Here is a 27,222-nt window from a genome sequence, read left to right as displayed (position 1 = left end):
CCAGTGCCTCTACAGCCTCTAAAGAAAGCATCTTCAATTTCATAAACAAAACTTGGAACTTCTGAGAAGTTTTGAAGTCCTTGCACCACTGCTTATAGGGACATAAAGTTAGGAAAACATGTTTAATATCCAGTGGGAGAAAGATTAGATTATAATATATCTGCATAATTATCATCTGCTGTGTGGTATATATACCACACACATATATATACACATATATATACACACATATTAGTTTCCACTAATGTAGTTTGTTGATGTGTTAAAAATATAGTCATGAATAAGTTTAATTAAAGAAACTGTTTATGATATAATATATATAACATGAACCCACTTTATTAAAAATTATAAAAAAAACATACATCAAACTTGCATCATGTCAGAGTTAGTTGAAATGATTCTGAACAGCTAATTTACCTTAGCCTTTATACATTAGGTAATTGTCTAGTCTTAAAACATAACAAGAGCTCATTACTTTCAGCAAACCACTAAGTTTATTTTTCCAGTAAGAAAAAATAAACCCTAGCTGGGCATAGTGGTACATACTTTTAATCCCAACACTTAGGAGGCAAAGGCAAGTGGATCTCCGTGAGTTTGAGGCCAGCCTGGTCTACAGAGTGAGCTCCAGGACAGCCAGAGCTACATAGTGAGACCCATCTCAAAAAACAAACAAACAAAAAAGAATAAAAGAAAAGAAAAACTAAGTCCGTAGTGGGTGTACAAAGGATGTGCTGCTTTGTTTAGAAGCCATCAGTTGTCTGGCTGAGAGCCGGTGCCGGAGTCTCCCAGTTGAAGAGTTTATCATCTACATGATCTTACAAAGTCAGCTGATACGTTCTCCTTTGGCTTTGTGTGTGTTTCTGAGTGTGTTCATGGGTGTATGTATGTAGTATGTGTGGGTGTGGTTCTGAGCGTGTTTATGTGTGTACAGGAAGTGCACTTGTACAAGGAGACCACGGATTTGATGGTCAAAGGATCTTGTCAATCACTCTCCACCTTGGAAACTGAGGCATGGTCTCTCAGTCGAACTCGGAGCTCTCTAATTCAGCTAGCCTAGTAAACTTGCTCTGAGTGTCCCCTTGTCTCTGCCTCTTGCATAGTGGGGTTAAAGGCCCACTACATCCATTCAACATTTACATAGTGCTGAGGACTGTAACATTAGTGTTCACACTTGTGTGGCAAGTCATTTACCAAGTGTACTTCTGACTTGCTCTTCATCCAGAGTCTGGGCCATTCGGATTAGAAATAACATGACACTATAATGGTGTCTTTGTTGTTTTAACTCGGTAAACAACTTTAATTTCTTTTGTTAGTAACAGTGAAAGACCATTCCCAAGCAACCTCTAGCAGCTGTGTCCTAGAAGAGGGGTTACTAGCAGCTCGTGGGTTGCCCTTGGATTTTAAGTTACAGGAAGCAAGAAGAATCAGAAGAGACATTAGAGAGGGCATTTGCACAGGATCTCTTCCAGTGAGAAATCCAAGAGGAAGGAAGACTGGCTGTGACCCAGCCATGGTAGCAAAACTAGTTTATCTCCCAGCTAAACACAGTCGGCAACCCATGAAGCTCGCAGAGTAGGTGAGAGGAAGAAGATGGCGACATCTCCAATATTCTGGGAAACACTGGCTTAAATCTGATTGCTTTACATGAGTGAGAGTTCTGCTTTTAGTATGACAGTACCCCATATGTACCTTTCATGTTTCTTGCTTGTCTTAGAAGACAAAGAAGAAGGCTACAAAACAGATGTGCTTTCATGGCTGATCTCAAGATGGAGAGGCCACATAAAGAATTCCTGTTTGATTAGTTTGAGAAGCAGCTTTTAAGGACTAGACCTCTCTCCTGTGGTTAGAGCGATCTACCGAGAAACAAGCCAAAGAAATATTAGGCCAAGAATTTCAAAGGTTGAAGCCAAACCACTGGGAAAGGGCTCTCTCTCACTGATGACACTATAACTGAGTTAGAAGTGAACATTTGTAGAGTGTCATGTTGTCACCTCATATCCAGCATTGAAGTCATCTTTGTTTACAAGGCTGCTCCTTAGCCGAACTTGTCTAACAATGAACAAGATGATGGTGCACGTTACTGCACTCTAGGGTAACACAGCCAGCATTTCTATGTGACTGCCACACACTTAGGGCCGTAAGAACTTATGACAGGTTGATCAAAGGGCCAAATAGTCCTAAGAGATCCCTTCTGAGAACCAAGTTTTCTGACTATTAATCTAGGCATGCCCATGCTTACTTCCCTCCATATTTGTGGGAAATTACCACTCAGTTCAGTAGAATATGTGATAAATATATAGATAGGACACACATGCACACATAATGTGACACTTTAGATTGACATTTGACACACTAGCAGATTTTAGTAAGTATAAAGTCAGAATTCCTGAAGTAACAAAAAGCAAATGAACCAACCTTTAGGATAGCATTACTGAATACTAAAACTCAATAATATTCAGTAGTATAAGTCAATATTATAATTCAATAATATTATTGAAGAAAAGGATGGCACAGATAAAAGTACTGGATCTGAGATTATTCAAGCCTCATTTGTGAATCTAAGAGGAACAAGCCACCATTACTCACATGTGACAGACTGCATGCCTGTGAGCAAGCCACCATTATTTACATGTGACGGACTGCATGCCTATGAACAAGCCACCATTACTCACATGTAACGGACTGCATGCCCATGAACAAGCCACCATTATTTACATGTGACGGACTGCATGCCTATGAGCTAGCCACCATTATTTACATGTGACGGACTGCATGCCTATGAACAAGCCACCATTATTTACATGTGATGGACTGCATGCCTGTGAGCAAGCCACCATTATTTACATGTGATGGATGCATGCCTATGATTCTGATGTTTTGTTTCCTTTAATTTGAAAATTATTTTTTTGTAGCTGCATACATTTAAAAAGTTTGTACCCACTCAGGGAGATTGCTTGGTGGTTAAAGTCCTTACCACATAAGAAGGAGGACTTGGGTTCAGATCCTACAGAAATATAAGTGGGCATGGTGACTCTCTTTAATTCCAGCCTGAAGCAAGATAGCTAGGTTCAACTAAGAGATCCTGCTTCAGTGAATCAAGTAAAAAGCCTTCAAGGAAGACTTCTAACGTCAGCCTCTAGCCTTCATAGGCTTATGCACACATTTACATGTACACACACACACACACACACACACACACACACACTAGCATAAAGTAACTGAAGGAGGAAACCAAATCTGACGGAAGAAGCTGTCTAGTGGCCTCAGTTTTAATGAACAGCTTCGGCTTTACTAGTCTTGGTCTTTGATTCTCTCTGGTCTTTGTGTCAGAGCTGACTCTAGTTCAAATAATGTATCAAATTCTTCTTAATACATATTTTGATTGATTGGGGGGTCAATACCTGCTATTTCCACATATAAATAATGTATGTGATAATCAACTTAGTACAAAAGTCCAAATATGCTAACCCACAGTCTCCAAAGGCATCCTGCTTTAGTGTAGATGTTCTGGTTTATTTGATCAATGTAAATTATTCCCTGGGTTATTCAATGATGCTTTTCAAATACAAAAAAAAAAAAACAAGTTTGAAAACAAATTGGTTGGGTGTGTCCAAACTTGAGAAAGTGAACCATTCCTTTAAGAAAGAGTTCTTCCTGGCTGTTTGGCTAGGACATTGATGACAATACTTGTAAGCTGGCCTGCTCACATGCCTGTCTTGATAATCTTGCAGAATTGCCTATCAGAGAAATGATGATGATGAAGAAGAGGCTGCCAGGGAACGGCGCCGCCGAGCCCGGCAGGAAAGGCTGCGGCAGAAGCAAGAGGAAGAATCCTTGGGACAGGTGACAGACCAGGTGGAGGGCCATGTCCAAAACAGGTACTGTCCTCCTCTCCTGGTTTTATGGAGTTTGATAGTAGATCATTCTACCATCAGACCAACGCAACCATTCATGGTTGTCTTTGGTTTTGCTGAGATGGTTTCTGACTGCGCACCCCACACTGGAACTCACTATATAGCCCGAGCTACATGTGGTTTCAGTTTGTTTCTCTTATTTATTGTATATTAAGAGAGGACTGTTAATAGCTCCATTAACTTGGCCTAGTGCTTAAAAAACAAAATCTTCAAGGTAAGGGTCGTGGCCTCCCCCAGCTCATTTCCTAGGGTGGTCTTACAGATGCTGAACCGTTAGGCCAGTTTCATAAGAAATGTAATGTTTGCATAGACAATAGAAACCTTGGTCATTGGTAATTAGCACCTAACTGGGGAGGAGCTGTGGTCACTGGGTTTCACTGCCTGGTTTTGAATCCCAGCTTGGCAAACTGTGCTCCTCCACGTTAACCAGTACAGCCCCCGCTCCCTTTGGTGAGCCCTGCTCAGCTGCAGAGAGGTAAGAGTGTGTACAGACACACTGCCCACTGTCCTGCCGGCAGTGTCTCACAGGAGCGGGCAGCATGACCATTTCTGCCTGTTTCTGCTCTCAGGCAGAATATAATTTTTTTTTTTTTAAGTGGCGTCTTGGAGGCCTTTCCTGAATCCAGCTATTACAACGATAACGGTTGTAACTAGGTCAACCATGGTTCTAAGAGGCACACCTGACTGGCAGTGCTCTGCTTCCGAAGCCCTGCTTCTGGCCTGGGTCAACAGTGCTATGTTCACACACGAGGCCCTGGGTTTGAGCCTCGGCTCAACAACCAAGTCAGCAGCACACACAAAGGTCCTGTTTCTACTTACATTCCATTTCTGCTTTAATTTTGTTACTAGCTATTTTATGAGATTACCTAAATTTAAAAAGTTCTTTTGCCAAGTATGATGGCACATGCTTAGAATCCTAGTGTTTAAGAGATTGAGGCAGGAGGACCAGGAGTTTGTGGTTAACCTTGGCTTTTTGGTGAGGGCAAGGTTACCCTGGGCTACACAGACCCTGTATTAAAAGAACTAAAACAGCAAAAAAAAAAAAAAAAAAAAAAAAAAAGTGGTTTTTAAGGAAAATATATTAAGTTCTGAGCACTTGGTTTCTTGCAAGCATATTAATTACCTACAAGTATAAAGTCTTTGTGGGGCTAAACAGCTTTAACCTGTACTTAATATCTACTGGTGACTGTTAACCATGGTCTATAAAAGAGACAAAGAAAGGTTCAGTGGAGTCTGTTGATTCCTGAACAGTATTCTTGTCTGGCTAGCACTTTGGGCTCTGCAGTACCTTTTTAAAACGCTAGAACTCAGTTGGTCCAAGCGTTCTATGCACAGACCTTTTCCACTGACCTCCTGGTTCTTTATATTTCTGTGGCCATGTAATCTGTACGTGGCTAATTCACAGTGACAATGCCCCTGCAGCAATAGCAGAGGCCAAAGAGGCTTAAAATCTAGGCTTTCCTCTGCTATATTTTGTTGCTAACCATGAGGTGTGTTTTTCCAAATCCAAGTGAACTTGAACATCAGAAGAGCCAAGTTTGGTATGAACCATGAAATTTGTTGGAGTTTCTAAACATTCTGAGACATGCTTCCAGCTACAGTCCCAGTTCTGGTATCACATGACTGGTAATTCCAGCCAGGGGGGCCACGCCCTTGGCCTGGGCAGTGTCCAGCCTGGGAAGAGAGACTGAAATGATGGACATGGTACAGTTTGGATTTTCCTTTCCCTTTTTTTCTTTTCAAAATAAACATTGGGTTTAGCCAGTCTTTACCCATTGGAGAAAAGGAGAAAAAGCTCTTTATTCTTGAAAATCTGTTACAAAGGAGTTAGATTGTCCAGATTAGTTCTGGTAATGTTGTTGCTATGACAATTTTAATATTCTAACACAGTATACTAGTGCACTGTGGATATTTTTGTGTACTGGATAAAGTGCTTTCTGTCTTATTTTTATTTTTATTACTTTTATTGTATTATTTTTTGAGAGAGGGGGATCTCACTGTGTATTACTGGCTGCCCTGGAACTTGCTATGTAAACCAGGCTGGCCTCAAACTCACAGAAATCCGTCTGCCTCTGCCTTCTGTGCTGGGAGTAAAGGTATGTGCCACCATACCCACCTCTCCACCTTTTTTCAAGACAGGGCTTCTCACTGAACCTGGATCTAGCTGATTCAGCCAGGCTGGCTCCTCATGAGCCTCAGGAATCTTCCTGTCCTTCTTTCCTCTGTGGCTCTGTCAACCCCTAACCATCCAGAGCCTTCTGAACACCAACAGAGATGGTGAACATAGAGAATACACACCTGATCAACTGTTTCATCCTGGACACATTGTTTATACTTACATTTCTTTGGCTACCTACTCCTGTCTAGGTATGAGGGAGGGCAGAGGGTAGGAAATGCCATCCTTGACTGGCAGTCCTTACCCCCATGAATTGTGGAGGACACTTAGATTCTCCAAAGTGAAGACTGTTGGCAAAGATGTGTAGACTCTCCACACGCCCCACACTCCTCACCTCTAAGTACCTCAGGCCCCATCAATCCAGATCACGAATGACTTGGTGGCATCAATACGACACTATGAGTCTCACAGAATCGATTTGATCCTTGTCTTAGTTGGGGTCCACAGTGACCCAGATTCCCAAATCAAGGTTTAATTGCGAGTAGTCTGTTTGTAAGGTAGTCTCAGAAAATGTCGGTTGGGGTGTAGGTGAGACACAGGAGGGAAGACAACCAAGTAGAAGTTGCTTTGCAGCATACGTGGCCACTGTAGCGCTCTGGGACATAACTCCAGTAAGAGCCATGGCTGTCGAGTTATCCTTCAAAACAGAGAAAAGCCAAAGTAAGTCTATGGTGACGCTCCCCAGCTTTTGTTGAGTGACATTAATATCCAGAGCTCCTACAGCAAGTTGAGGAGACACAGTGGCCTGAGAAAAGAGCAGAGATTTGGATAGGCTCATTTGGAAGCATAGAATGGTAACATCTAGGCACATGTGAGTTGGATACTGCTGGAACCTGCTCTGACTGCGGGTGGCTCTGTATGGTTAACTAACCAACACACTATCTTTGGTGTTGTTTCTTCTGTCACACAGTGTCCCTGAGGAAGAGTCTAAGCCAGCCACTGCAAACACTCAGGTAGAAGGTGATGAGGAGGCCGCCTTACTGGAGCGCCTGGCTAGGCGAGAAGAGAGACGTCAAAAACGCCTCCAGGAAGCCTTGGAGAGGCAGAAGGAGTTCGATCCAACCATAACAGATGGCAGTCTCTCAGTCCCAAGCAGAAGAATGCAAAATGACTCTGCTGAAAATGAGACCACAGAGAGGGAAGAAAAAAGAGAGAGTCGCTCAGGACAGTATGAGGTGGAAGAAACTGAAGTGGTCATCAAGTCCTACCAGAAGAACAGCTATCAGGATGCTGAAGACAAAAAGAAAGAAGAACAGGAGGAGGAGGAGGAAGAGAAGCTGAAGGGAGGGAGCCTTGGCGAAAATCAGGTAGAGGAGACGGTAGCAGAGAAACCACCAGAAACCCAAGAGCAATCTGTGGTAATGGTACTGGAAAATGGGCACGCCAGCGCAGAAGAGTCCAAAGTAGAGGGGGATGGGGAACAAGACACGGAGATAGCCCGACGAAAAGAGATGGGGGAGGGAGAGAGAGAGAGAGCTGAGACAGAGAGACTGAGGTTGGAAGAAGAGGAACAAGAAAGAGAACGAATCAAAGCTGAGCAGGACAGAAAGCTGGCTGAGGAACAGGCAAGAATGGAGGCTGAACAAAAAGAGAGGGAGAGGAGGGAGGCCGAGGAGCGGGCAAGGATTTCGGAGGACCAGAGGAGACTGGCTGAGGAGCAGAGGAAGGCCAAGGCGGAGGAGGAGGAGAAGGCTAGGATAGAAGAGCAAAGACAAAAAAAGCAACTGCAGGAGCAGAGTAGTGAAAATCGAGAAGCAAAGGACGAGGGGGAGAAGGGAGCAGAGAGAGCTGACAGGAAAGGGCTGAATGGAAGGGAGGCGCAAGACGACAGACTGCAGACAGCTGTCCCGAAGACGCAGGTACAGTAAGCACTGTGCACCTACTGTGTGCTGCCTGTGACTCATGAGAAATGCAATGCACACCCAACCGGAGGCTGAGGCCTCACGCACATCACCTCACCCGCTTGATCAGTTGGCAAACTATTCTTTTTTTTTTTTCAGGCCCTAGCAATACCCAAGCATGAAGCAATTGAACCACCGCTGAGTTTGCAACCAACCAAATAATTGGGACAATCAGAGAGAAACCAATTGCTCTGTGCTTGGGTGTTGTGGCTATAAAAAAAAAAAAAAAGAATTAACCTGAGGATGCTGAATGTAGTGGGTTTCTGTCAGCTTGTTTAAACATCTGCATCTGAACTCCCTCTTTCTGTCTGGGGAGCCTGGGTGTGCGCGAGGCAAGAGGCCTATACTTCTCACCTTGTTCTGGTGTTTGGTAGCAATTTTTACTTTTAATTTTAAAATTAGGGGTTGGGGAGTTGAAATAAAGAATTAAGTTCGGACGTTTAGTCTTAGAGAAAAAATAGAAATCCTTTGAGGTCAACTGGAATCAAGGAGGGAAAGGAGAATGTTGGACCCTCCCCAACCCCAGCAGAAACAAACAGCAACGTCCTCAAAGGCCTGACTTGCCGTCATGCAGACCCAGGTTTGATGTAGACTTGCAGAAAGCCATTGCTCCGGGGTAGTGCCAGTTAACAGCTGGTGGACAGTTAAGAGTATGCAGTTTGCTCCTTTGTGATGTGTGGCTCAGGAAGGATGGGGACAGCAGTTGTGGGGGGGGGGTGTAAAATACAAACGTTTTGTAGGGTTTTGTTTTTCCCCCTCTATCTGCAAGGCTGCATTAAAAAAAACAAAAAACAAAAGCAAACAAACATAAAAACCTCCTAAGAGCTATAAAAGACAAGAGGAATGATCGCAGGCTCACCTCTCCACAGTGAGCCCTCTGCCACTGCATTGCACTGAAGTTGTTTTCCACCCCCTGCTTCTGTACCAAGGGCTCATGCGCATGGCTGCAATTGAGAAAATTATGATCAGGATGCAAATGCCTGAGACATCAGGTCCTGCTAGAGTCCAGTGGGCACAGTTGGGGGTACAGGAGGCAAAAATGGGGTGGGGCGGGATATATCACACCCACCACCACCACCCCCCGACAAACCACTAGCACCAGGCACCACTTGCACCAAGGGGTCTGAGTGTGTCACTAAGACAGCCACAGAGACATCACAGCCCACGCAGAGTGATCTGAGCACCCTCTCACTCTTGCAAGCTAGACAGGGCTTCTATTCACATGAGTGACCTTCACCGTTCTTGAAAAGGAAAAGGAAGAAGAAAGGGGAGTTAAAGGGCAAGCTCAAAGACAAGCATCCCAAGATGACAAGCCTGCCTCCAAAAAGGAAGAGGTAAATGTGGTTCAGAATGATCATATCCTAAAGCCACACAGAAAGCAGCATGCTTGGATCTGATCTCGGAATTGCAACCCCTCTCCTGTGGTTTCCAGACCATGGCTCATGAGTGATTGATGAGTTAGTAAAGAACTAATTAATCAGGATGGGGACATGGGTACAGTGAGTACAGTGCTGGTCACTCATGCAGGAGGACCTGAGTTTGGGTCCCCAGCACCCACATAAAAATCTGGGCATGATGTAGGAGAGCGTCTGTAATTCCAGTTTTGAGACTCAAAGACAGTAGGATGACGAGGGGTTCCCAGGGACTCACTGGCAGCCAATCCAGCCAAGCAGTGAGCTCTGGCTCCATTGAGAGACCATAAACAACACCCAGAAATAACCTGTGCCTTGCACACACACACACACACACACATATGCACACTTGTACATGCATATTCATACACACTCATATACCACACATACATGCACACATGTGCAAATATATATGTTCATATACATTCATCTACCATACACATATGTACTTGATAGTTCAAAAAAAAAAAAAAAGAAAAAGAAACAGAAACAGACTTGAAAGCATCCAAGGGCATGTAGGCAGTAGTGTGGTGTTCTCATACACATTTTCTTAGTGTTTGTCACAGTCAAGAACTTGGACAGCTCTGCTCCTCAGTCTTGCCTGCTTCCTGCTCCTACAGTGTGACTTTGGTTTCTGCGAGCCTTTCTCTGCTTGCATTTCAATCATGAAACATTTCCAGCTGGCTTTGGTTAACGCTTTAACTTTTTCATGAAAAGGCGCGCGCACGCACACCCACACCTAAATCTCAGTAGAAAATTTGGTGAGGCAAAGATGACATATGGTTCTCAAAACAGCATTACATTAATTACACACACAGGGAGCAGATCCCTGGACACCTGTAGGTAAAAGTGAGGCTTCTGCACACAGGGGCTATTGCACTCCTGCATATAGTGCCAGGGTAGAAAGCCTCATCTACTTCCAGCCATTCTGTCTATGCCACCCCCAAGTGACGCTACAAATTGCCATGTTATCCAGTAAGTTCAAGCAGTGTAACGTGGTAAAACCGAGCCAGCAGACCTAGAAATGCCTGGACTGTGATGTCCAAGAGACTGGCGAAATGATCTGTAGCCACTGGGTAGCAGCCCAAATGGATTCTTGCTCCAGTTCTCTGTTAGAGCATCCATTGAGAAACCCAGGACTGTAAAGAAAATTCCACGTGTAGAAAATAGACGGGCACATTAAGGAGCATGTGGGTGGCTCCCTTAGGTGGCTCCCTAAGATTCACGTAGGAAGGAAGATCCTGTATTCTTACTTGAAGGCTTATGCTTCTCTCTGCTCTCAGAGAACTTGTGGTTTGAGTGTGATCCCTGGCTTTCTGAAGCAGGGAGAAGGGGCAGATACTGGTGACCAGAATCTGAATTCAGCTCTTCCAGGCAGTCTAGGAGACAGCTGAACACTCTGGACTGTGGAGAGGTCCATCTATACAGCAAAGCTGTCAGAACTAAGCACTAAGTGTCGCACATGAGCAGAGGCCGCGAGTGAGGGAGTGTGGACAGGGGCTGCAGTAAACACCCTCGACCATTATGGAAGTTCATTTAGCCCGGCTCATGCCATGCCTGGGTCTGAGTCAGAAGAGGCTCATCCACAGCCATCCATCTGCCTCTTTTCAGATAAGGCAAAGTCTGTGGTATCAGTCAAACACTCCAGGGAAGAGCTGGTTTCAAGCCTGCCAGGATTTCTTTCCCAGTTTGCTCAACAGCACATTCCAGTGCTCAGAACTTCCGGCTTCTTTCTTGTGCCAGGCTAGATAATGGCCTGCAATCCTGCTTTTCAAAAGATCGATTTTAAGATTTTAACCTTGTGTATAGTGAAACTGCTGGCTGAATGGATGGAGTTCTCCCTTCCCAATTAACCGGACTGGGGTGTTATATAGACGATTTTCAAGCATTTAGCAAGATTCAGACATTTTAAATAACCCACTTCTAGTCTTTTCTTTGTTCCTTTCCTTCCTTCCCTTCCTTCCTTTTCTTTCTTTTCTTTCTCTCTCTTCCTCCCCCCACTTCTCTCTCTTTCTCTCTCATTTTGTCACACAAAAGCAAACAGAAACCTTTCCTGGCAGGGTTAGGGATCCGAACAGCATAAGCAGGCTAGGCCAACCAAAAGTAAACACAAACATTCCTCTGTCCCTCCAGGGGAAGCATTTCCCAAAGTCCCTCCAGTGCTTTAAAACACAAACAAATAAACGAACCCCCTGAGTTCCTCCAACGCAGCTGAACTCTGTGGCAGTTATGGGGTGCAGATGATCTCCAACTCTGAGACATAATTAAGTTTCTATCTCTCCCCCTCTGTTACAAGCTGTCTCTTTTCAGTTCTTCTGATTGGTTGTTTCTTGGCTTTTAATAAAAAAAAAAAAAAAGAAAGAAAGAAAGAAAGAAAGAAGGAAAGACAAGCAGAGAAAGAAAGAAAGAAAGAAGGAAAGACAAGCAGAGAAAGAAAGAAAGAAAGAAGGAAAGACAAGCAGAGAAAGAAAGAAAGAAAGAAAGAAAGAAGGAACGGAGGGAGGGAGGAAGGGAGGGAGGGAGGGAGGGAGGGAGGGAGGGAGAGAAGCCAGGCAGGCTCTTTTGTGACTTTGAACCTAATATCCCTGTCACCCAGGCCCACATGTCCTACACATAAAGTATGTCTGTCTTTTGCATGCAGATGCATCCAGGAATTTGGTTAAAGAATGATTCAGTCACTTTAAGCTGGAGTCTTAAACTCTCTGCTGAAGGTCTAAGTTGTCCATGAGCTGAGTTTTAGGAGCAAGGAGCCAGGAGGACATGTGGGGGTGTAGAAGAGGAATCTAGATGAGGGTTTAGGGATCTGAAACTGAACAAGGCTTGCAGCTGACATCCAACTCCTGCTGTTATTCTGGAGCTTTATCGTGCAGAGTAGCAGGACACGCAGACTCCTGTCTCAGGCGTGTCCATGTGTTCCCTTGGGCTTTTATGTTTTTTCCAGCTTAAGGCCATGCCTCTTAAATTCCCACAGCCCCATGTGCTCATATTTCTCCCACTAAGTAGCCCTGCTCTTTGGAGCCTCATCCGAACAGTTAAGAATCTAGAGGCTGCCTTAGGAGTACAGGCACGTTATCTGTGAATGAAGAAGCATGCTTGCTCTTTCAACACTCGTGACCACCCAGTGACCCTTCAGCAGAGATCTTTCTCTGTGGTAACATTCCAACCTTCCCAGGACTCAGAAGTTTGTGGGCTTACCATGAACTCGGCCTAGACTCTATTGTATTCTTTAAACTAAAATTTAAAGACCCCATGGAATCTTTTATTTATTTCTCAGGAGAAAATAACTTTCAATCAAACTCAACTCATCATTATTAAATTAAAAATGTTTCTAAGAAAGATTTCTCCCTGAGAATAGGAGACCACCCACTAAAACCCTTCCCAACAAGTAGAGTGGGAGTTTCTTCTCCTCATAGACATCTCTGCTTTTACAGACCTATTTTAGGCTTTTTTTTTTTTTTTTTTGCCAGCAAATCTGATAATACCCTTTTGAGGAAATGAAAATATTTCTGACTTCAAAATAAAAGAAGTGAGTTAAAAGAAATTTACCTATGTGATTGCCACCATAGGCCATAAGATTTGACTGAAAACTTGTTTCATGGGTACCCAGGGAATATCTCCCCTCACCTCTATATTTCTATTCTCAGATACATATTAACCAGGGTGAGACTCTAGTCCATGGTTCTTGGTGCTCTATCCAAAAGTGGCACGCCAAAAGGAAACTATGCTGTCTCTTCTGCCTTTTCAGTGACTACTGATATGTTCTAGGGACAAGGACAGCCACCAAGTATCATGATCACACTCCTATGCAGGGCCTGAGCTTCTTTCTCTTGCTCATAATCTTGCTCTTTAGCATCGTCAGGAGAAAATAACTTTTAGTCAAACTCCTCACTACAACAATCATGTTTCTAAGAAAGATTTGCCCTAAGAATATGAGTAGACTACCTACACGTCCCTTGGCATCACCAAGGAGCACTCACGTATACCCCGCCTTGGAGGGAAATCAAAGTCTTAACTACAGCAATGTTGGTGAGCCATCCATCCATGGTGAGTAGTCTTTAAATACCATTTAAGGAAGATGATCAGGCAAAGGACTATAAAAGGTAGTCTGCAACACCACCCTTCTACCTTGTAAAACATGCCTTTTAGGAGTAAATGTGCAGAGGATGTCAAGAATCGCTGGGAAGCACTGAGTGTTCAGGTAAAGGGAGGCAGTTCTGGACATCCTGGAAGCCCTGCATTCTCACGGTCTACTTCTCTTCCTGCTGTCTCAGAAGGAACAGTGGAGGTCACTCTCTCCTGTTCATGTTTTAAGAATGGATGACAGAGTAATTTAAACTCTTTGCCCATCACAAAAGCCACTTTGAAATAATGTGTCCCATCTACCATAAAGAGTTCACAACGCAACAACCACAAAAACACTAAGACCCACTTTCCTCCACACAACCTTTCTTCCATTATCTGCCATGATCAGGAACCCACTTCTGGGGGTGTAAATCTTTCCCACCAGTGAAAATCAATGTGTACCTTAAGACTATTTCAATCCCCTGTTAATTTTAGTGTTTCATGTGGCTTCAGACATGATTCTAATTTCTTCCCCAAAAGGTAGCTTTTGTGTTACCTCCTTAGAACACCATACTAATTTGACTAAAGCTGGACGGCCTGCTAGCTTTTCTCTTATTTCTTCCTTATTAGGCTCTTATTAAAAAGGCTCCCTTTAGCTAAGAAGAGACTTGGTCAAGCTACACTGCCACTCTCTCTTCCATTAAAACAACCTGTAACTGCTCTTCCTAATGGGAACTGCAAGCAACTACTCGTAGGTAGAGTTCCCAGGACTAGATAGTTCCCCAAAATAACCACAGTGCTGCTCCCACAAATAAAAACCCCAGTGAGATCAGCGGCAGATCTTGACTTTCTAACATTATGGTCCAGGTCTGTCTCACAGGCCAAAGAACCATGACTTACTCTCTAATACTTTTGTGATTTTGTTTCTACATCATGTTCTGGATGGTTGCTCTACCTCAAGTCTAATGACTTCCTTAAAAGTTGGGGTCATCATTCAAACAAGCTAAAACCTAGTAGGATGTCTATATTATTCTCTCTTCTTTATATGTACCCTTGATTAGATCAAAGATGAGAAGATCAAAAAGGACAAAGAGCCCAAAGAGGAAGTCAAGAGCTTCTTGGATCGAAAGAAAGGATTTACAGAAGTGAAGACACAGAATGGAGAATTCATGACCCACAAACTTAAACAGACTGAGAATGCTTTCAGGTAAGGCGACTGTCTAACAGTCTCCGCATATGTGGGAGGGAGGGCAGAGCTTCTCATCATGTGCCTCTGGACGAAAAGGAGCTAAGCGGACAACATTCTTCTGTTTTGAGGTCATTGGCCATCCTCTTGAAGATACCTTGTCACTGACTGACAGTAGACTCATTGGTCTAAGCAGCTCAACCACTGCTTAATCCTCTTCTATTTCCTTCTTCTCTTTTCATAGCAAGAGATATAATGTTTAATGTCCATGCTTTGACCTAATACACTCATGTGGTTCCAGCGTATTAAGAAATATCATAACTGGGATTGATGTCATTGGTTCATGCCTTCTATGGTTCATACTATTTTCTACAAACCTTTCTCTGTTCATTTTTGTAAAGGTTGTAAATGAGTATTATTCTGTGGTCTAAAAACCTGGGGCACATTAGGTTAAGCCAAATCACATCTCTTTTCCATAGAATTTTAAGAGCCCTCAGTAAATTTGCAAGAGAACCAAGGGTGACACCTGCTTTTCTTTTCCCATTTTAGGAATGCACAAACACACTCAAACACACACACACAGACACACACACACACAGACACACACACACACACACACACACACACACACACACGAGAGAGAGAGAGAGAGAGAGAGAGAGAGAGAGAGAGAGAGAAAGAGAGAGAGAGAGAGAGAGAGAGAGCTTAATAGATTATAATCTCACTTTTGTTTATCTGTCAGCATCCGCTTATCTACCACCTGAGCTAAAAACAAGCTGTGTTCTACATGGCAAAAGCCTTGCATCTGATTTACCTTAAATTGAAAAAAGCAAAAGACAATCCAGAACTTTCTGGAAGGAATTGCCATATACTGCCCTATGTTATGAGCCTACCAGTACCTATAGGTACAGGCAGAATAGCTAGTCTTACTCCTGTTCTGGTTGTTTTAAGGTTAGATTTTCTTTTTAATTGTAGTCAGCAGTAACATTTATTCCAGATATTTTTTCTATGTATGTAATACTCAAGATGGATAGACACATAGGACCATACAATATATGTATAATTTAATGTAATCAAAATGTATACTTTAAATTGGCCTCGGACCATAGTGCTGTGTAACCGGCTTCCTGTGTCAGTAAATCTAAGCCTGCACTTCCTGGTGTGAGGCATGCCTCTGTGTGACGTGACGAATTGAACCAGAACCTCAGGACAGACACTTTGCTTATATAAAGACCGAGCGACACCTAGTGGATCCCAGAGGAGAGTCCATTTTCTCATCCACACAAGATGATCGTAGAAAAAGCAAACTAACTTCCAAAACTGCAAAGAGCCTTGCTGAGAGGACTCTCAGGCTTGTGACCTGCTAACACCGAAGGAGCAATGTAGGTTTGTAAGATAACCTTTAACCTTGGTTGAGTTCAAAATGAGAGTTCGTCTGTAACCATCGAGAGCCTAGATGAACTGTGTTTATACTTTATACTCAGTTCATAGTAACAAACACACTTTATATCATAACCCTCACCCACAAAAACACACATGTACACATTTATAGCTAAAAAATAGGTTGTTTCAAAACATGGTACTATTATCTTCTACACCATGCACTTTCTTCTTCTTCTTCTTCTTCTTCTTCTTCTTCTTCTTCTTCTTCTTCTTCTTCTTCTTCTTCTTCTTCTTCTTCTTCTTCTTCTTCTTTTGTTTCACTTTTTAAAATATTGAAACCAATCTACTAAATTGATTTTTTTTAAACTGAAACCTGAAAGGCCCGTCTTAGAAGAGGCATATATTCCAAAGTACTTCTGTGTCCAAAAGCAGAGGACTGTCCAAAAGATGAGCTCTGTGCACTGTACATCCTGAGTCCCCTTCTTGTTTTATTAATTCTCTTGCTCCATGGTGAGAGGCATGGTACCAACCATCACACAAAATAAATATTGGGGGGGGGGAGTCCTGGGCCTAGATCTAGTTAGCGATGACCTCACTGCGAGTTAATCCATATTTAAACAGAAGTGGTTTTCTATCTCTGCCTCTCAGTTAGAGACTCCCTGCATCAAGGCCCCTTGAGAACACCAGAAAATTCTCCTTTAGTCTGGGTTGGGAGGATCCAGCGCGTGTGACTTCACCAATGAAAACAGAGTGCACTCTGTTGTTCCTCAACCTGTGTCCATCTTGGTTTTGAGGCAGGGTCTCTCACTGGCCTGGAGTAGGTGGGGCTGGCATTCCAAGATGGCTGCTCGTTACACCCAACTTTTGCACATGGGTGGTGGGGACGGAACTCAGGTCTTCATTTTATGAATACTACCATCTCCCAGGTATTATTGACTATTGCATGAGATGATACATTTGAAAACATCTATACTGTATAATGAATGAACTCTTTGACATTACCCTAATCACACCACATCAGTGGTAACTTAGTAGTTTTAGAACCTGGCAAAGCATACTCCAGCTATGTTGGGGTCAGAGAGAGCAGAAATACATCTTGGAGTTAGAGATTAGTACACAGTCATGCAGTCGGTAAGAAAAATGTCCCAGAAGCTCTATCAAGACAGACATGCCTTACTGTATTTAACTGAAACAAGAAACAGAGGGCCCAGACAGTGGCAAATGCCTGTGATCCCAGAATTTATGAGGCTGAGATAGAAGTAAGATAGAAGTAAGAGCTTGTGCTAGAGGCTCGCCCTAGAAAGTGCATATTTCAAAACAAACAAACAAACAAACAAACAAACAAAAATAGGCAAACTCTACAGTTTGGTGGCGTTAATTCTATTCTCAGTGTCATGCCAGAGCTCCATCATTACTTCATTATGAAGAACTACAACTCTACACACATACATAGCTCCTCCTTAGCCACCTCCTATGTCTATGAATTTGATATCACTAGAGACCCCTCATAAAGCAGAATTTGAGGTTCTGTCCTTTCATAACTAGTCTCATTTAGCATGATGTCTTCAGGTTCGTCCACATTGTGACATATGCCGGTGTTTCTTTTGGGGGCTGAATATATTCCATGGTAGGCAAATACCACATTTGCTAATCCCTTCATCCCACAATGAACTTAGGGTTGCTCCTACCTCCTGGCTCTTGTGAAAAAAATGTTATGAATGAAGGAGACCCTGTATATTGGGGTCTCCTGCTTGGACCCCAGATTAGACACAACCCCTACCCAAACACCAGTTTTCACAGAAATCCTTTATTAATCAGGGGGCGGGAAGAGTTAAAATGGCTGCTTTCTGACCCAGGTAGACAAACAGCAGCCAATGACCTTGTAGGTGTAATTGTTTTTAGAACAGGAAAAGGGGAGGTCTGTGTTAGAATGGGGTAAGATGTAGCAGTATATCTTAATTGTGCGTGTCAGTTGGGTGAGCCAAAAGGGGCTTTTGACTGCTGGACTTTAATACTTTGGTAGCTGGACCTTGGTAGCCAACCTCAGGAGTAGGAAGTGGCCAAAGAAGGGCATGGACCTTGGCGGCCAGCTTTAGGAATGTAATCTGTTTCTTAGTAAGGCAGAGGGAATGGAAGAGAAAGACATGGCTGCCAGATCTATGCTGGCCACGCGCAAGCTGGCCAGAGTCCCTTCACTGAATGTTGGTGTCCAACCATCTCAAGACTTTGCTTTCAGTTCTTTTGAATATATGCCAAGTGGTATGCCTGGATCATATATACAGTATTATTATTTTCAAGGTTGCACAGATACGGCAGTTTTTCCACATTAGGTGCACCATTTTTACTTTGCCCTTAGAAGAGACTTCATAGAGGTCTTATATTGCATTTAGATCCCCGACCAAGTCCAGGGCTGGTGTGAGATCAGTTGCTTAGCTATAGTGCCTGCAGACAGACTCACCCTTCCTTCCAATGGGGGCTGCAAGACAGAACCGAGTAACCACCTTTCCTGTCCTTTCCTCTTCCCTCAGCCCCAGCCGTTCAGGAGGCCGAGCCAGTGGGGACAAGGAAGCTGAAGGTGCCCCACAAGTGGAAGCCGGCAAAAGGTTGGAGGAGCTGCGCCGACGCCGTGGGGAGACGGAGAGCGAAGAGTTCGAAAAACTTAAACAAAAGCAACAGGAGGCAGCCTTGGAGCTGGAAGAGCTGAAGAAAAAAAGGGAAGAGAGAAGGAAGGTCCTGGAGGAAGAGGAGCAGAGAAGGAAGCAGGAGGAGGCTGATCGGAAAGCTAGAGAGGAGGTAAGGGCTGCCTGGCCCAACCAGGGGAAACCTGGATGTCTCCAAGGACCAACCCCACCCCAGATCCAGGAAGTCCCCTGCTGCTCTTCCTAGTGTGGACTCTTGGGCAGTAACAAACCTGGTAGCTCAGTCAGTAGAGTGGTTGCTCCAGCTTACGGAAAGAAGGGTCTAGGTTCCATCCAGAGCAGTTCTTATGCCCAAGTGACAGGGCACCCCTGTAATCCTCAGGCTGGTGGATCACTCAGGAGGTGGAGAAGAATCAGATACTCAAGGCCATCCTTCACTACACATCGAGTTCAAGGCTAGCCTGGGTTGCCAGAGACCCTGCCTCACGCTAATAAAATAATAATAATTTATTAGGATGATAAATTTAGCATCAACTAGCGTGTTTCTGAACCCCAGATACTTGAGTCTCCAATTACCCTATTGTTCTCTATGGCCTCTCAAGAAAGAACAATGGGAAATCCGAGAGAGATGAAAAGTCTACCACCTACCACAGAGCCAAGCCAGGAAGCGGGGTGGGTGTGGTGGGTGTTTGCCTGGAAGCCAGCATTGGCAGGCTGAGGCCATAGGATCTTGAGTTCCAGGCCAGCCTGTGTTCGACAGTGAGTTCCAGTCTGGCCTGGGTTACGCAGAGAAACTCTGCCTGCAGGCAAAACCAAACAAGAAGAGACAAAAAAAGAAAAACAGCAGTTACGTGATGTCCAATATTTGAAGTCTTCAAAGACATGTTAAAGATTATTGCTAGTGGGAATGAGGAGAGAGAGGCATGTGTGTGGGAGTACCTGTGTATGGTGGCCACAGGACAACTCTGTGGAGCTGATTTTCTCCTTGCTCATGTTACGTGGGCTCCAAGGATCACATTCAGGTTTCCAGGCCCCTACTACAAACGTTACTGCTGAGCCATCTCCCTGGCCCTAAAGTTTCTCTAAGCAGACTAGAATGTACTGAAGCTAGGATGGCGCCTGTTTTGTCCACTGCCCTCCACCAGGACCCAACACAGGGCTGGCAGTGCCACCAGAGCCCCGTCACAGTTGACAGATGCATTTGTTCCATTCTTAACATGGAACGGATCACATTACAAGGAGGGAAACTTGGCCTCAACACATGAGAAATATGCTACATCAGCCCCAACTTAGATCGCTATGGTTTACAAAGTACATTTTTTCCCTTTCATCCTGGGGTACATTCTCATTTTATGGGGAAAGGAGCCAGGAATCCAATCATTAGGATGACTTGTTTGAAGATGTTTGATGGGTAAGTGGTAGAATAACCCTGGGGGCCCTGCTTCTCCAACTCCTGAGCCTAGAGTTTCCAGGCCTCGAGCTCCCCATCCCCTCAAAATATGTGAAAAGATTTTCATCGGGTTTTCTGACAAGGGTGGTACAGTTTCCCTAAGTCGAGTGGAAAGTTAATTATTCTCGTGTCTCTTCCAACTCCAGCTTTCAGTGCGGCCACCACCTAAAATGACGTCTTTAGTTGAGTCAGAGGTTACCAAAAAATCATATCAGCTTGTCAAACTCATGTAGTTTGCTAGACTTGGTACCGTAGATTTATAGCCCTTTTTTGCACATCTTGACAGCCATTCCTGGAAGTGGGTAGAGGAGGTCTTTGTATTCCTTTGCACATCCATTAGTGGAAGGTTGTTGTTAAGTGACTTACAAGATGTAGTGGTAACCTGTCACCTTCAAGGGAGACTTGTCGAGCAGAGTAGCAGTGTAAACACGTCACACACGTTTTTTTTTTTTTTTTTCTGAACTAGTCGTCATGAAATTAGATGATTGCTGTGATTCTGTTTTATAAGTGAGGAAACTGAGGCAGGTAGCAGGTAAGACCAATGTCACACTGATGGCAAGTGACCCTCCAGAATGCAAATCCAGGCAGCTGGACTCCTGTGCCTGGGGGAGGGGTACCCGCTCTTGTGCACCCCAGAAGATGGGACACACGAGTCAAGTCTGCCACCCTCTGATTGACGCCTATGGGCTCACAGCATTTGAGGCCCACTGTGAAGCTCTGTGCTCTGTCTGTCGCAGGAAGAGAAGAGGAGGTTAAAGGAAGAAATTGAAAGGAGAAGGGCAGAAGCTGCTGAGAAACGCCAGAAGATGCCGGAAGATGGCCTGTCTGAGGACAAGAAGCCGTTCAAGTGTTTCACTCCTAAAGGCTCGTCTCTCAAGGTATTTTCCTCCCAGAAATTCTTCTCATACAGTTTGTCCCCCAGCCTCATAGGAATTCCATTAGAGCCCCTTTGGCTTTTGATCATCCAAGACTTCCTTGGTATTGTGTGACTCTTTGCTGTCCTGTGTTAATCTGTCCAGGCTACTGTATGGAAACATCTTAGGCTGGGCAGCGTAAATAATATAAACTTATTACTCACAGTTCCGGGGGCAGAAAAGTCCAAGGTCAAGGAAAGCATTAGAAAACTCAGTACCTGGTTCTTCATAGATGACATCTTCTTACTGTGTTCTCGTATGACAGAAAAGAGGAGGGACACAAGCTTCCTCAGGCTCTTTAAGAAGTCCACTAATCCCATTCATGAGGAATCCAGCCGAAGGTCCTGCCTTATATGGCGCATTGGGAATTGGACCGCACTATAGGGAGGGCTGCAAACATTTGACCCCTGGCTCTGTCAGCTGCTTTTTAGGTTAATTTCATGATCCCTAAAGCAAAGCAACTGGAATTGGTCCAGGTTCAAACTGCAAAGCTATTTCTGTAGGAGACGAGATGCAACTTGGATAGGGTCTTTTTCCAGTAGAGTTCAGCCTTCCTACTGCCTTCATGGATCGGAGCTCCTAACTTTCATGGGAGAAGTTCTTTCCCAGAAAAAAGAGAACCAAAAAAGAACCAAATTCAGGGAGACCATGGAGTGGTTGAGATGTTGGGGAAAGACAACTGACTCAGTTGGCCATTTATTCCCAAATCTTTCTGTTGCTTTGAATACCCAGTATGGTGCCTCTGTACTGAAGGTATTTGATAGATATTGCAGGTGACTAGTGAAAAAGTGAGTGAGTCCTCAGAGAGCCTTTGACGGTTCCCACCCTCATCTTCTGTCAGCCTAGCTAAACCACTACCATCAGTAAAGGGCAATGCCAGGGTGGAGTCACAGCCAGGCTTCCATGACTTCCATGTACATATAATATATGAAAGTGACCAAAAGCCAGGCACCTATTACATATATCTCCTATTTGTCAGAACATTTTTTATGTGAATGTGGGGCTACATGTATTGTGGGGACATGTATTTATGAATACGCATATGCGTTGAGGTCAGAGGTCAACCTCAAATGTTGTTCCTCAGAAGCCATTCACCTTTATGTATGTATGTATGTATGTATGTATGTATTGAGTCAGGTTCTCTTCTTGGCCTGGAACTGCCTGTCTCCAGTTTCCCAGAGCTTCGATTACAAGCACATTCTACCTCAGCTGGCTTTTTCACATGATACCTGGGGATTGAACTCAGTATTCTGGCACATACTTTACTAAATGAGCCGCCTCAGCAGCCCCCCCCCCCCAGAATTTATTCTCAAATAATTCCACTTAGGTTTTATGATAGTAGTCATACATCTTTTGTTTTGAGACTGTGTCTCACTATGTGGCCTCGGCTGTCCTAGAACTTGCTATTTAACCGGAAATCCACTTGCCTCTGCCTCCTAAGTGCTGAGATTAAAGGCATGCATCACCGTGCCCAGCTTGGTTAGTTCTAACACTTCCCACAGTGCCATTGTGAACTGGGTAATACAGATGTCGTTATCACAGACACATGTACAATACTGGTACAAAATGACAGTATAGGTTTCCTAGTTTCTGAACGTAGGAAGGAAGCATGATGCTCACACGATAAATAGCCCAACGGGAAATGTTTCTCAGAATATATCTTAGTTGCTAGGAAACACATGACTTTTGCACTTCAATACTCACCTCGGGGGTCTGCTTTGGGAAAATCCATTTGGTTTACATGTTGAAGCATTGTTTATCCCTGAAGGAAGTCAGTCGGGAGGAACCTGGAGGCATGAGCTGGTACATAAGACATGGAGGGGTGCTGCTTATTGGCTTGCTCCCCACAGTTTGCTCACCTTCCTTTCTAATAGAACCCAACACTGCCTGCCCAGGGATGGTACCACCCACAGTGGGCTGGGCCCTCCTTCATCAATCACTAGTTAAGAAAACACCTACAGCTAGATCTTGTGGAAGCATTTTCCTAACTAAGGTTCCCTCCTCTCAGATGACTTTAGCCTGTGTCGAGTTGAAAAAAGCATTCAGCGCACCAATATGAGCTGGGGTGGGAATTTTTAAAATATTTGATATTTATAGCATAACTAGCTTGTTCTGCATATTGTGAGAAAGAAAAATGCTGCCTGTTGACAGGAATACAGTGGAGTGCCTCATGGGGAATGATTCAGAACTCACAAAGGAAACCACATCCAAACCAGGAAGCCCTCGGGGCCAGCACAAGGCCTGCAATAGGTCAGCTTCATTTCCGAACACTGAAATTGGAATTTCATCACTTGATGTCATGAAATAGTCTTTCAACCTCTTAATGGAAATTTTTGTTAAACATGGAGGCTGAAGAGCTGGCTCAGCAGTTAGGAACACTTGTTGGTCTTTCAGAGGACCTGGGTCCTAATTCTAGAGGATCTGATACCTTTTTGGACTCCATGGGCCACGCATACATACATACATACATACATACATACATACAGGCAAATGCCCATACATATACATTTTAAAATAATAAATCTAAAAAAAGTGCTGAAGGCTGGGTGGGGTAACTAAGTCCTTTGATTCCAGCACTTGCTAGGCTAAAGCAAGAGGTTCACCAGTTCAAGGCCAGCCTGGACTACCTACCTAGTGAGTTCCAAGCCAAATTGAGCAAAAACTCTATCAAAAACAAAACAAAAAACCAATAAATGTTTTCCCTGGATTGTTTGGGAGCTTCCTGACAAACACCAGGCTTGAGGAACACTGGAATCAACAGAAGGACAAAAGGAGCGGCAAGGAAGGCAGCCACCCAGGCAGGGAGACGAGACCTCCCTCCTCGATGCTTATCTCTGAGCAGCCTGTCCCCAGTCCTGCTCTTTTGTTCCGGGAACAACAAATAATCAAAGGAAACAATGTCCTCTCTTCCTGCTTTAAAATCCCTCCCAAGATGAGTCTTCCTTGAACAACCCTGATAACATGAGAGCAGTCACTGAAACGTCTAGATCCTATCCTGACTTCTGGACAAACTGGGGCTCCTCTTCCCTCCCCTTTCACCATCTCCTCTCTACCAAGCTCCCCAAGGTCCTGACTTCTCACGTGGCCCCTTCTGGCCTTCCTAGGAAGCCCCTTTCTGTCTTGTCTCGAACGAAACTGCACGTTAACAATCATTTAAAGTCAATGTATAGAAAGGACCAGAGCATTTTCAATTTCTACATAATAGAGATGAGCATTTGGATATACGTTATCTGCCTCTTGTCCCGATGGCAAGATCCTTAGAGAACGTTCTGGAATTTTCCTAATCTCAGTTTATGCTATACTAGAATTCTAATACCTATCGAGGCTCTCCAGACTACAGCGTTGGTTATAACCATTCTTACAACCACATGATACTGTACATTGTCAATGGGAAGGGAACATTTGAATTTTGACCTCAAAATAGTACTAAGGGGTATATTTTTGTTTATTCCTTATGATTCCCACTGTCTGGGAAACTCTAAACATGAGTTCCTCTTGCCTGGTCATGGTAGCAATGAATGATAACACAGGCAAAAAAAAAAAAAAAAAAAAAAAAAAAAGCAAATTTTAAGTAGATTAACTCTAAAAGCTTTTGAGGTTGTTGGTGTTTGAGTTTATTGGTGGAGAAGTAGGGTGTGAGGTAAAGAAAATATACAACCTAAAAGCTAGCAGTGTCTTCTTCCCTAAGTTCTGTTGACAGTACTGCCACCTCCTGGTTGTCAGGAGCAACAGCTTTGTTCCTTAAATGATGTGTAGAGTATTTAACTCCTAGCCCACACTAGAGCAGCTGGTTAAGGCATTTTCCAGCAAGAGTCAGTAAGTGGAGGGTGCCTCCAATGGAAATCAACGGAACAAAGTCAACCTAGATGAACTATTCTAGATACAAAAGGAAGAGCGGGAGTGTGCCACACTCTGGCTTAGTTCATGAGGCAGCCTGGTGACCAGGACAACCCTCAGCAAGACGTTGGCAGAGCCACACACGAACAAGGCTCAGCCCTGCTCCAGACTGCATTGTACTTCCCACCACCCTCCGGACCCAAGGTCTCTGGAAAGTATAAATAAATAAAACATGTAGCTTCCCCATTTAGCTCGTGCATGCCTCCCCTCGCTTTCAAAAGGTTGTGTGGGAAACTGTAAACTATAAAACTCAGCTCAAATATCAAAACTCCTATTTTGTCTTAGAGATGCAGCATTGTGTTCTTCATTTTTAATACAGTCCCTGCCACTGGTATTTAAATGTTTTCCTAATCTACTTACTGTGTATTCTGCTTAAAGGACCCTTTGTTCTCTTACTCTGCCAAGGAACACACATGAAGAAAGACTCCATATCTTACCCTGTTCAGAGATCTACTATGTTGGCCTGCCCTAGGCTGATAAGACTTGAATGTTCCCTTCCCTCAGATAATTTGGATAAGCATAACAGATTGGTATAGACTGAGCAGTTATCATTTGTCAGGTATGACGGCTCATGCCTGTCAATCCAGCGTTTGGGAAAATGAGACAGGAGGATCAGGAATTCAAGAACAGCCAGCACTACATAGTAAGACCTTGTCTCAAAAAAAAAAAAAAAACCAGCAAAACAAAAACACCCAAAATAACAACAACAACAACAAAAACAAACAAAAAAACCTAGCACCTAAACCAAATAAACATTTATTTCCCACAATTTTGGAGATTGGGAAGTGTGAGGTCATCAGTGTGCCAACACTGCTGAGTTCTAGAAGGGGTTCTCTTCCTCCTCCACAAATGGGCATGTCCTTGTTGTCCCCTCATGTGCCAGAGAACAAGAAAATAGAATTCTCTTGTCTAGTTCATCCATGTTCTACTGCCATTCATGAGGACTCCACCTTTCTGATGTAATGATCTTCTAAAAGACCCACTATGAATATGTAAATTATTAATTTGTCATTGATCTGTCTTATGGAAGGTCATCCTACTAGCTGTTTTTTGCTTCCAAACACCCCCTCCCACTCTCTCCTGTCTCCTACCTCCCACCCCTGCATTCTTTACCCTTTTCCAATCCTAGCTTCCCCAGCCTCAGATACGCTTTTCCCCATCCCACCCCGGCTGCTGTGCCCAGCATGGCAGTGCTCTTGGTTGTTTTGTGGTGTTTTTTATTTACCAGGTCCAAGAATGGTGGTGGTGCATTGAAGGGCACCGTGACTAAGCCATGTCCAAAGCAGGTCCAAAGGTGAAAGGTGTGTCTTTCTGGGTGTGCCTTACCTTCCACGAGTGCTCAGAAGGTATTTCAAAGGCACATTGGTATAGTCTCCATTGAGTCGGGTCTCATGCTTTCAACCTTTAGAGCTTCCCCTAGTTAGGACTTTTGCACACAGTGTTTTCTCTGCACATTCACACGGCTTTTCTTCTTTTTATTTCTAGATAGAGGAACGAGCAGAGTTTTTGAATAAGTCTGTGCAGAAAAGGTAAATAGAGTTGACTGTTCACTTGAGATGCATCAGCTGTCTCACAGAGAGATCCCCTGTCTCACATTTTCATGTGTGTGCTCTTTGGTAGTGGTGTCAAATCTACCCATCAAGCAGCTGTAGTCTCCAAGATTGACAGCCGGCTGGAGCAGTATACCAATGCAATTGAGGTGAGCACTGTCCCCTGGTCACACTTCTGCAAAACAGTAACAGGCTGCAGTTACATACACGATCACAAAAACAGATGGGTGAATGAGTCTGAAACCCTGATAATATTAGAACATTAATAATAATAATAATAATAATAATAATAATAATAATAATAATAATAATATAATATCCCTAACTGTGAAGTAGGTTTGAGAAGCACAATCAGAAGTATTCATTTGAGACTTTTGATTAGATTGTTTTTAACACCTATAGTCTGGATTTTTTTTCTTGAAAAAAATGTAAGTGGATTCAACGAATAGATTTTCCTTTCAATTTATTCATTTGGTGTGTTATGGATAATTTGCATGCACCCCTAGAACTACAGTTATAGAAAGTTGTGAGCCACCATGTAGGTGCTAGAAACGAAATCTGGGTCCTCTGGAAGAGCAGCAAGAATTCTAAATCTCTAAGCCTTCTCTGCAGCTGCTAATAAATTGATTGATGTATACACTATCGGTAGTCAAAAACTCATCTTCAGTTTTGCTTGTTAATCTCCTATTGACAAATATAGTGTAAAATAACACCAGGCCAACCTGTGTTTCACCAACA

General features: G+C 43.7%; 1 protein-coding gene across 4 annotated transcripts in view; it reads left to right on the top strand.

The window, feature by feature from the left end:
- Positions 1–27,222, top strand: part of CALD1 (caldesmon 1) — a 182,054-nt gene that overhangs the window by 142,401 nt on the left and 12,431 nt on the right. For 3 of the 4 annotated variants that reach the window (XM_080931801.1, XM_080931802.1, XM_080931800.1), the window contains 7 exons: positions 3,732–3,878; positions 7,001–7,397; positions 14,527–14,672; positions 18,563–18,827; positions 20,861–21,001; positions 26,420–26,463; positions 26,555–26,633. In XM_080931801.1, the coding sequence (XP_080787927.1) occupies positions 3,732–3,878; positions 7,001–7,397; positions 14,527–14,672; positions 18,563–18,827; positions 20,861–21,001; positions 26,420–26,463; positions 26,555–26,633 (1,219 nt within the window). Of the gene's footprint in view, positions 1–3,731; positions 3,879–7,000; positions 7,950–9,247; positions 9,326–14,526; positions 14,673–18,562; positions 18,828–20,860; positions 21,002–26,419; positions 26,464–26,554; positions 26,634–27,222 lie in introns of all 4 variants that reach the window. The other variant, XM_080931803.1, reaches the window with a different exon arrangement.

The sequence above is a fragment of the Micromys minutus genome, assembly GCF_963924665.1.
Source record: "Micromys minutus genome assembly, chromosome: 18".
In the NCBI taxonomy this organism is placed as follows: domain Eukaryota; kingdom Metazoa; phylum Chordata; class Mammalia; order Rodentia; family Muridae; genus Micromys; species Micromys minutus.
This window is presented reverse-complemented; position numbering and strand designations above follow the sequence as displayed.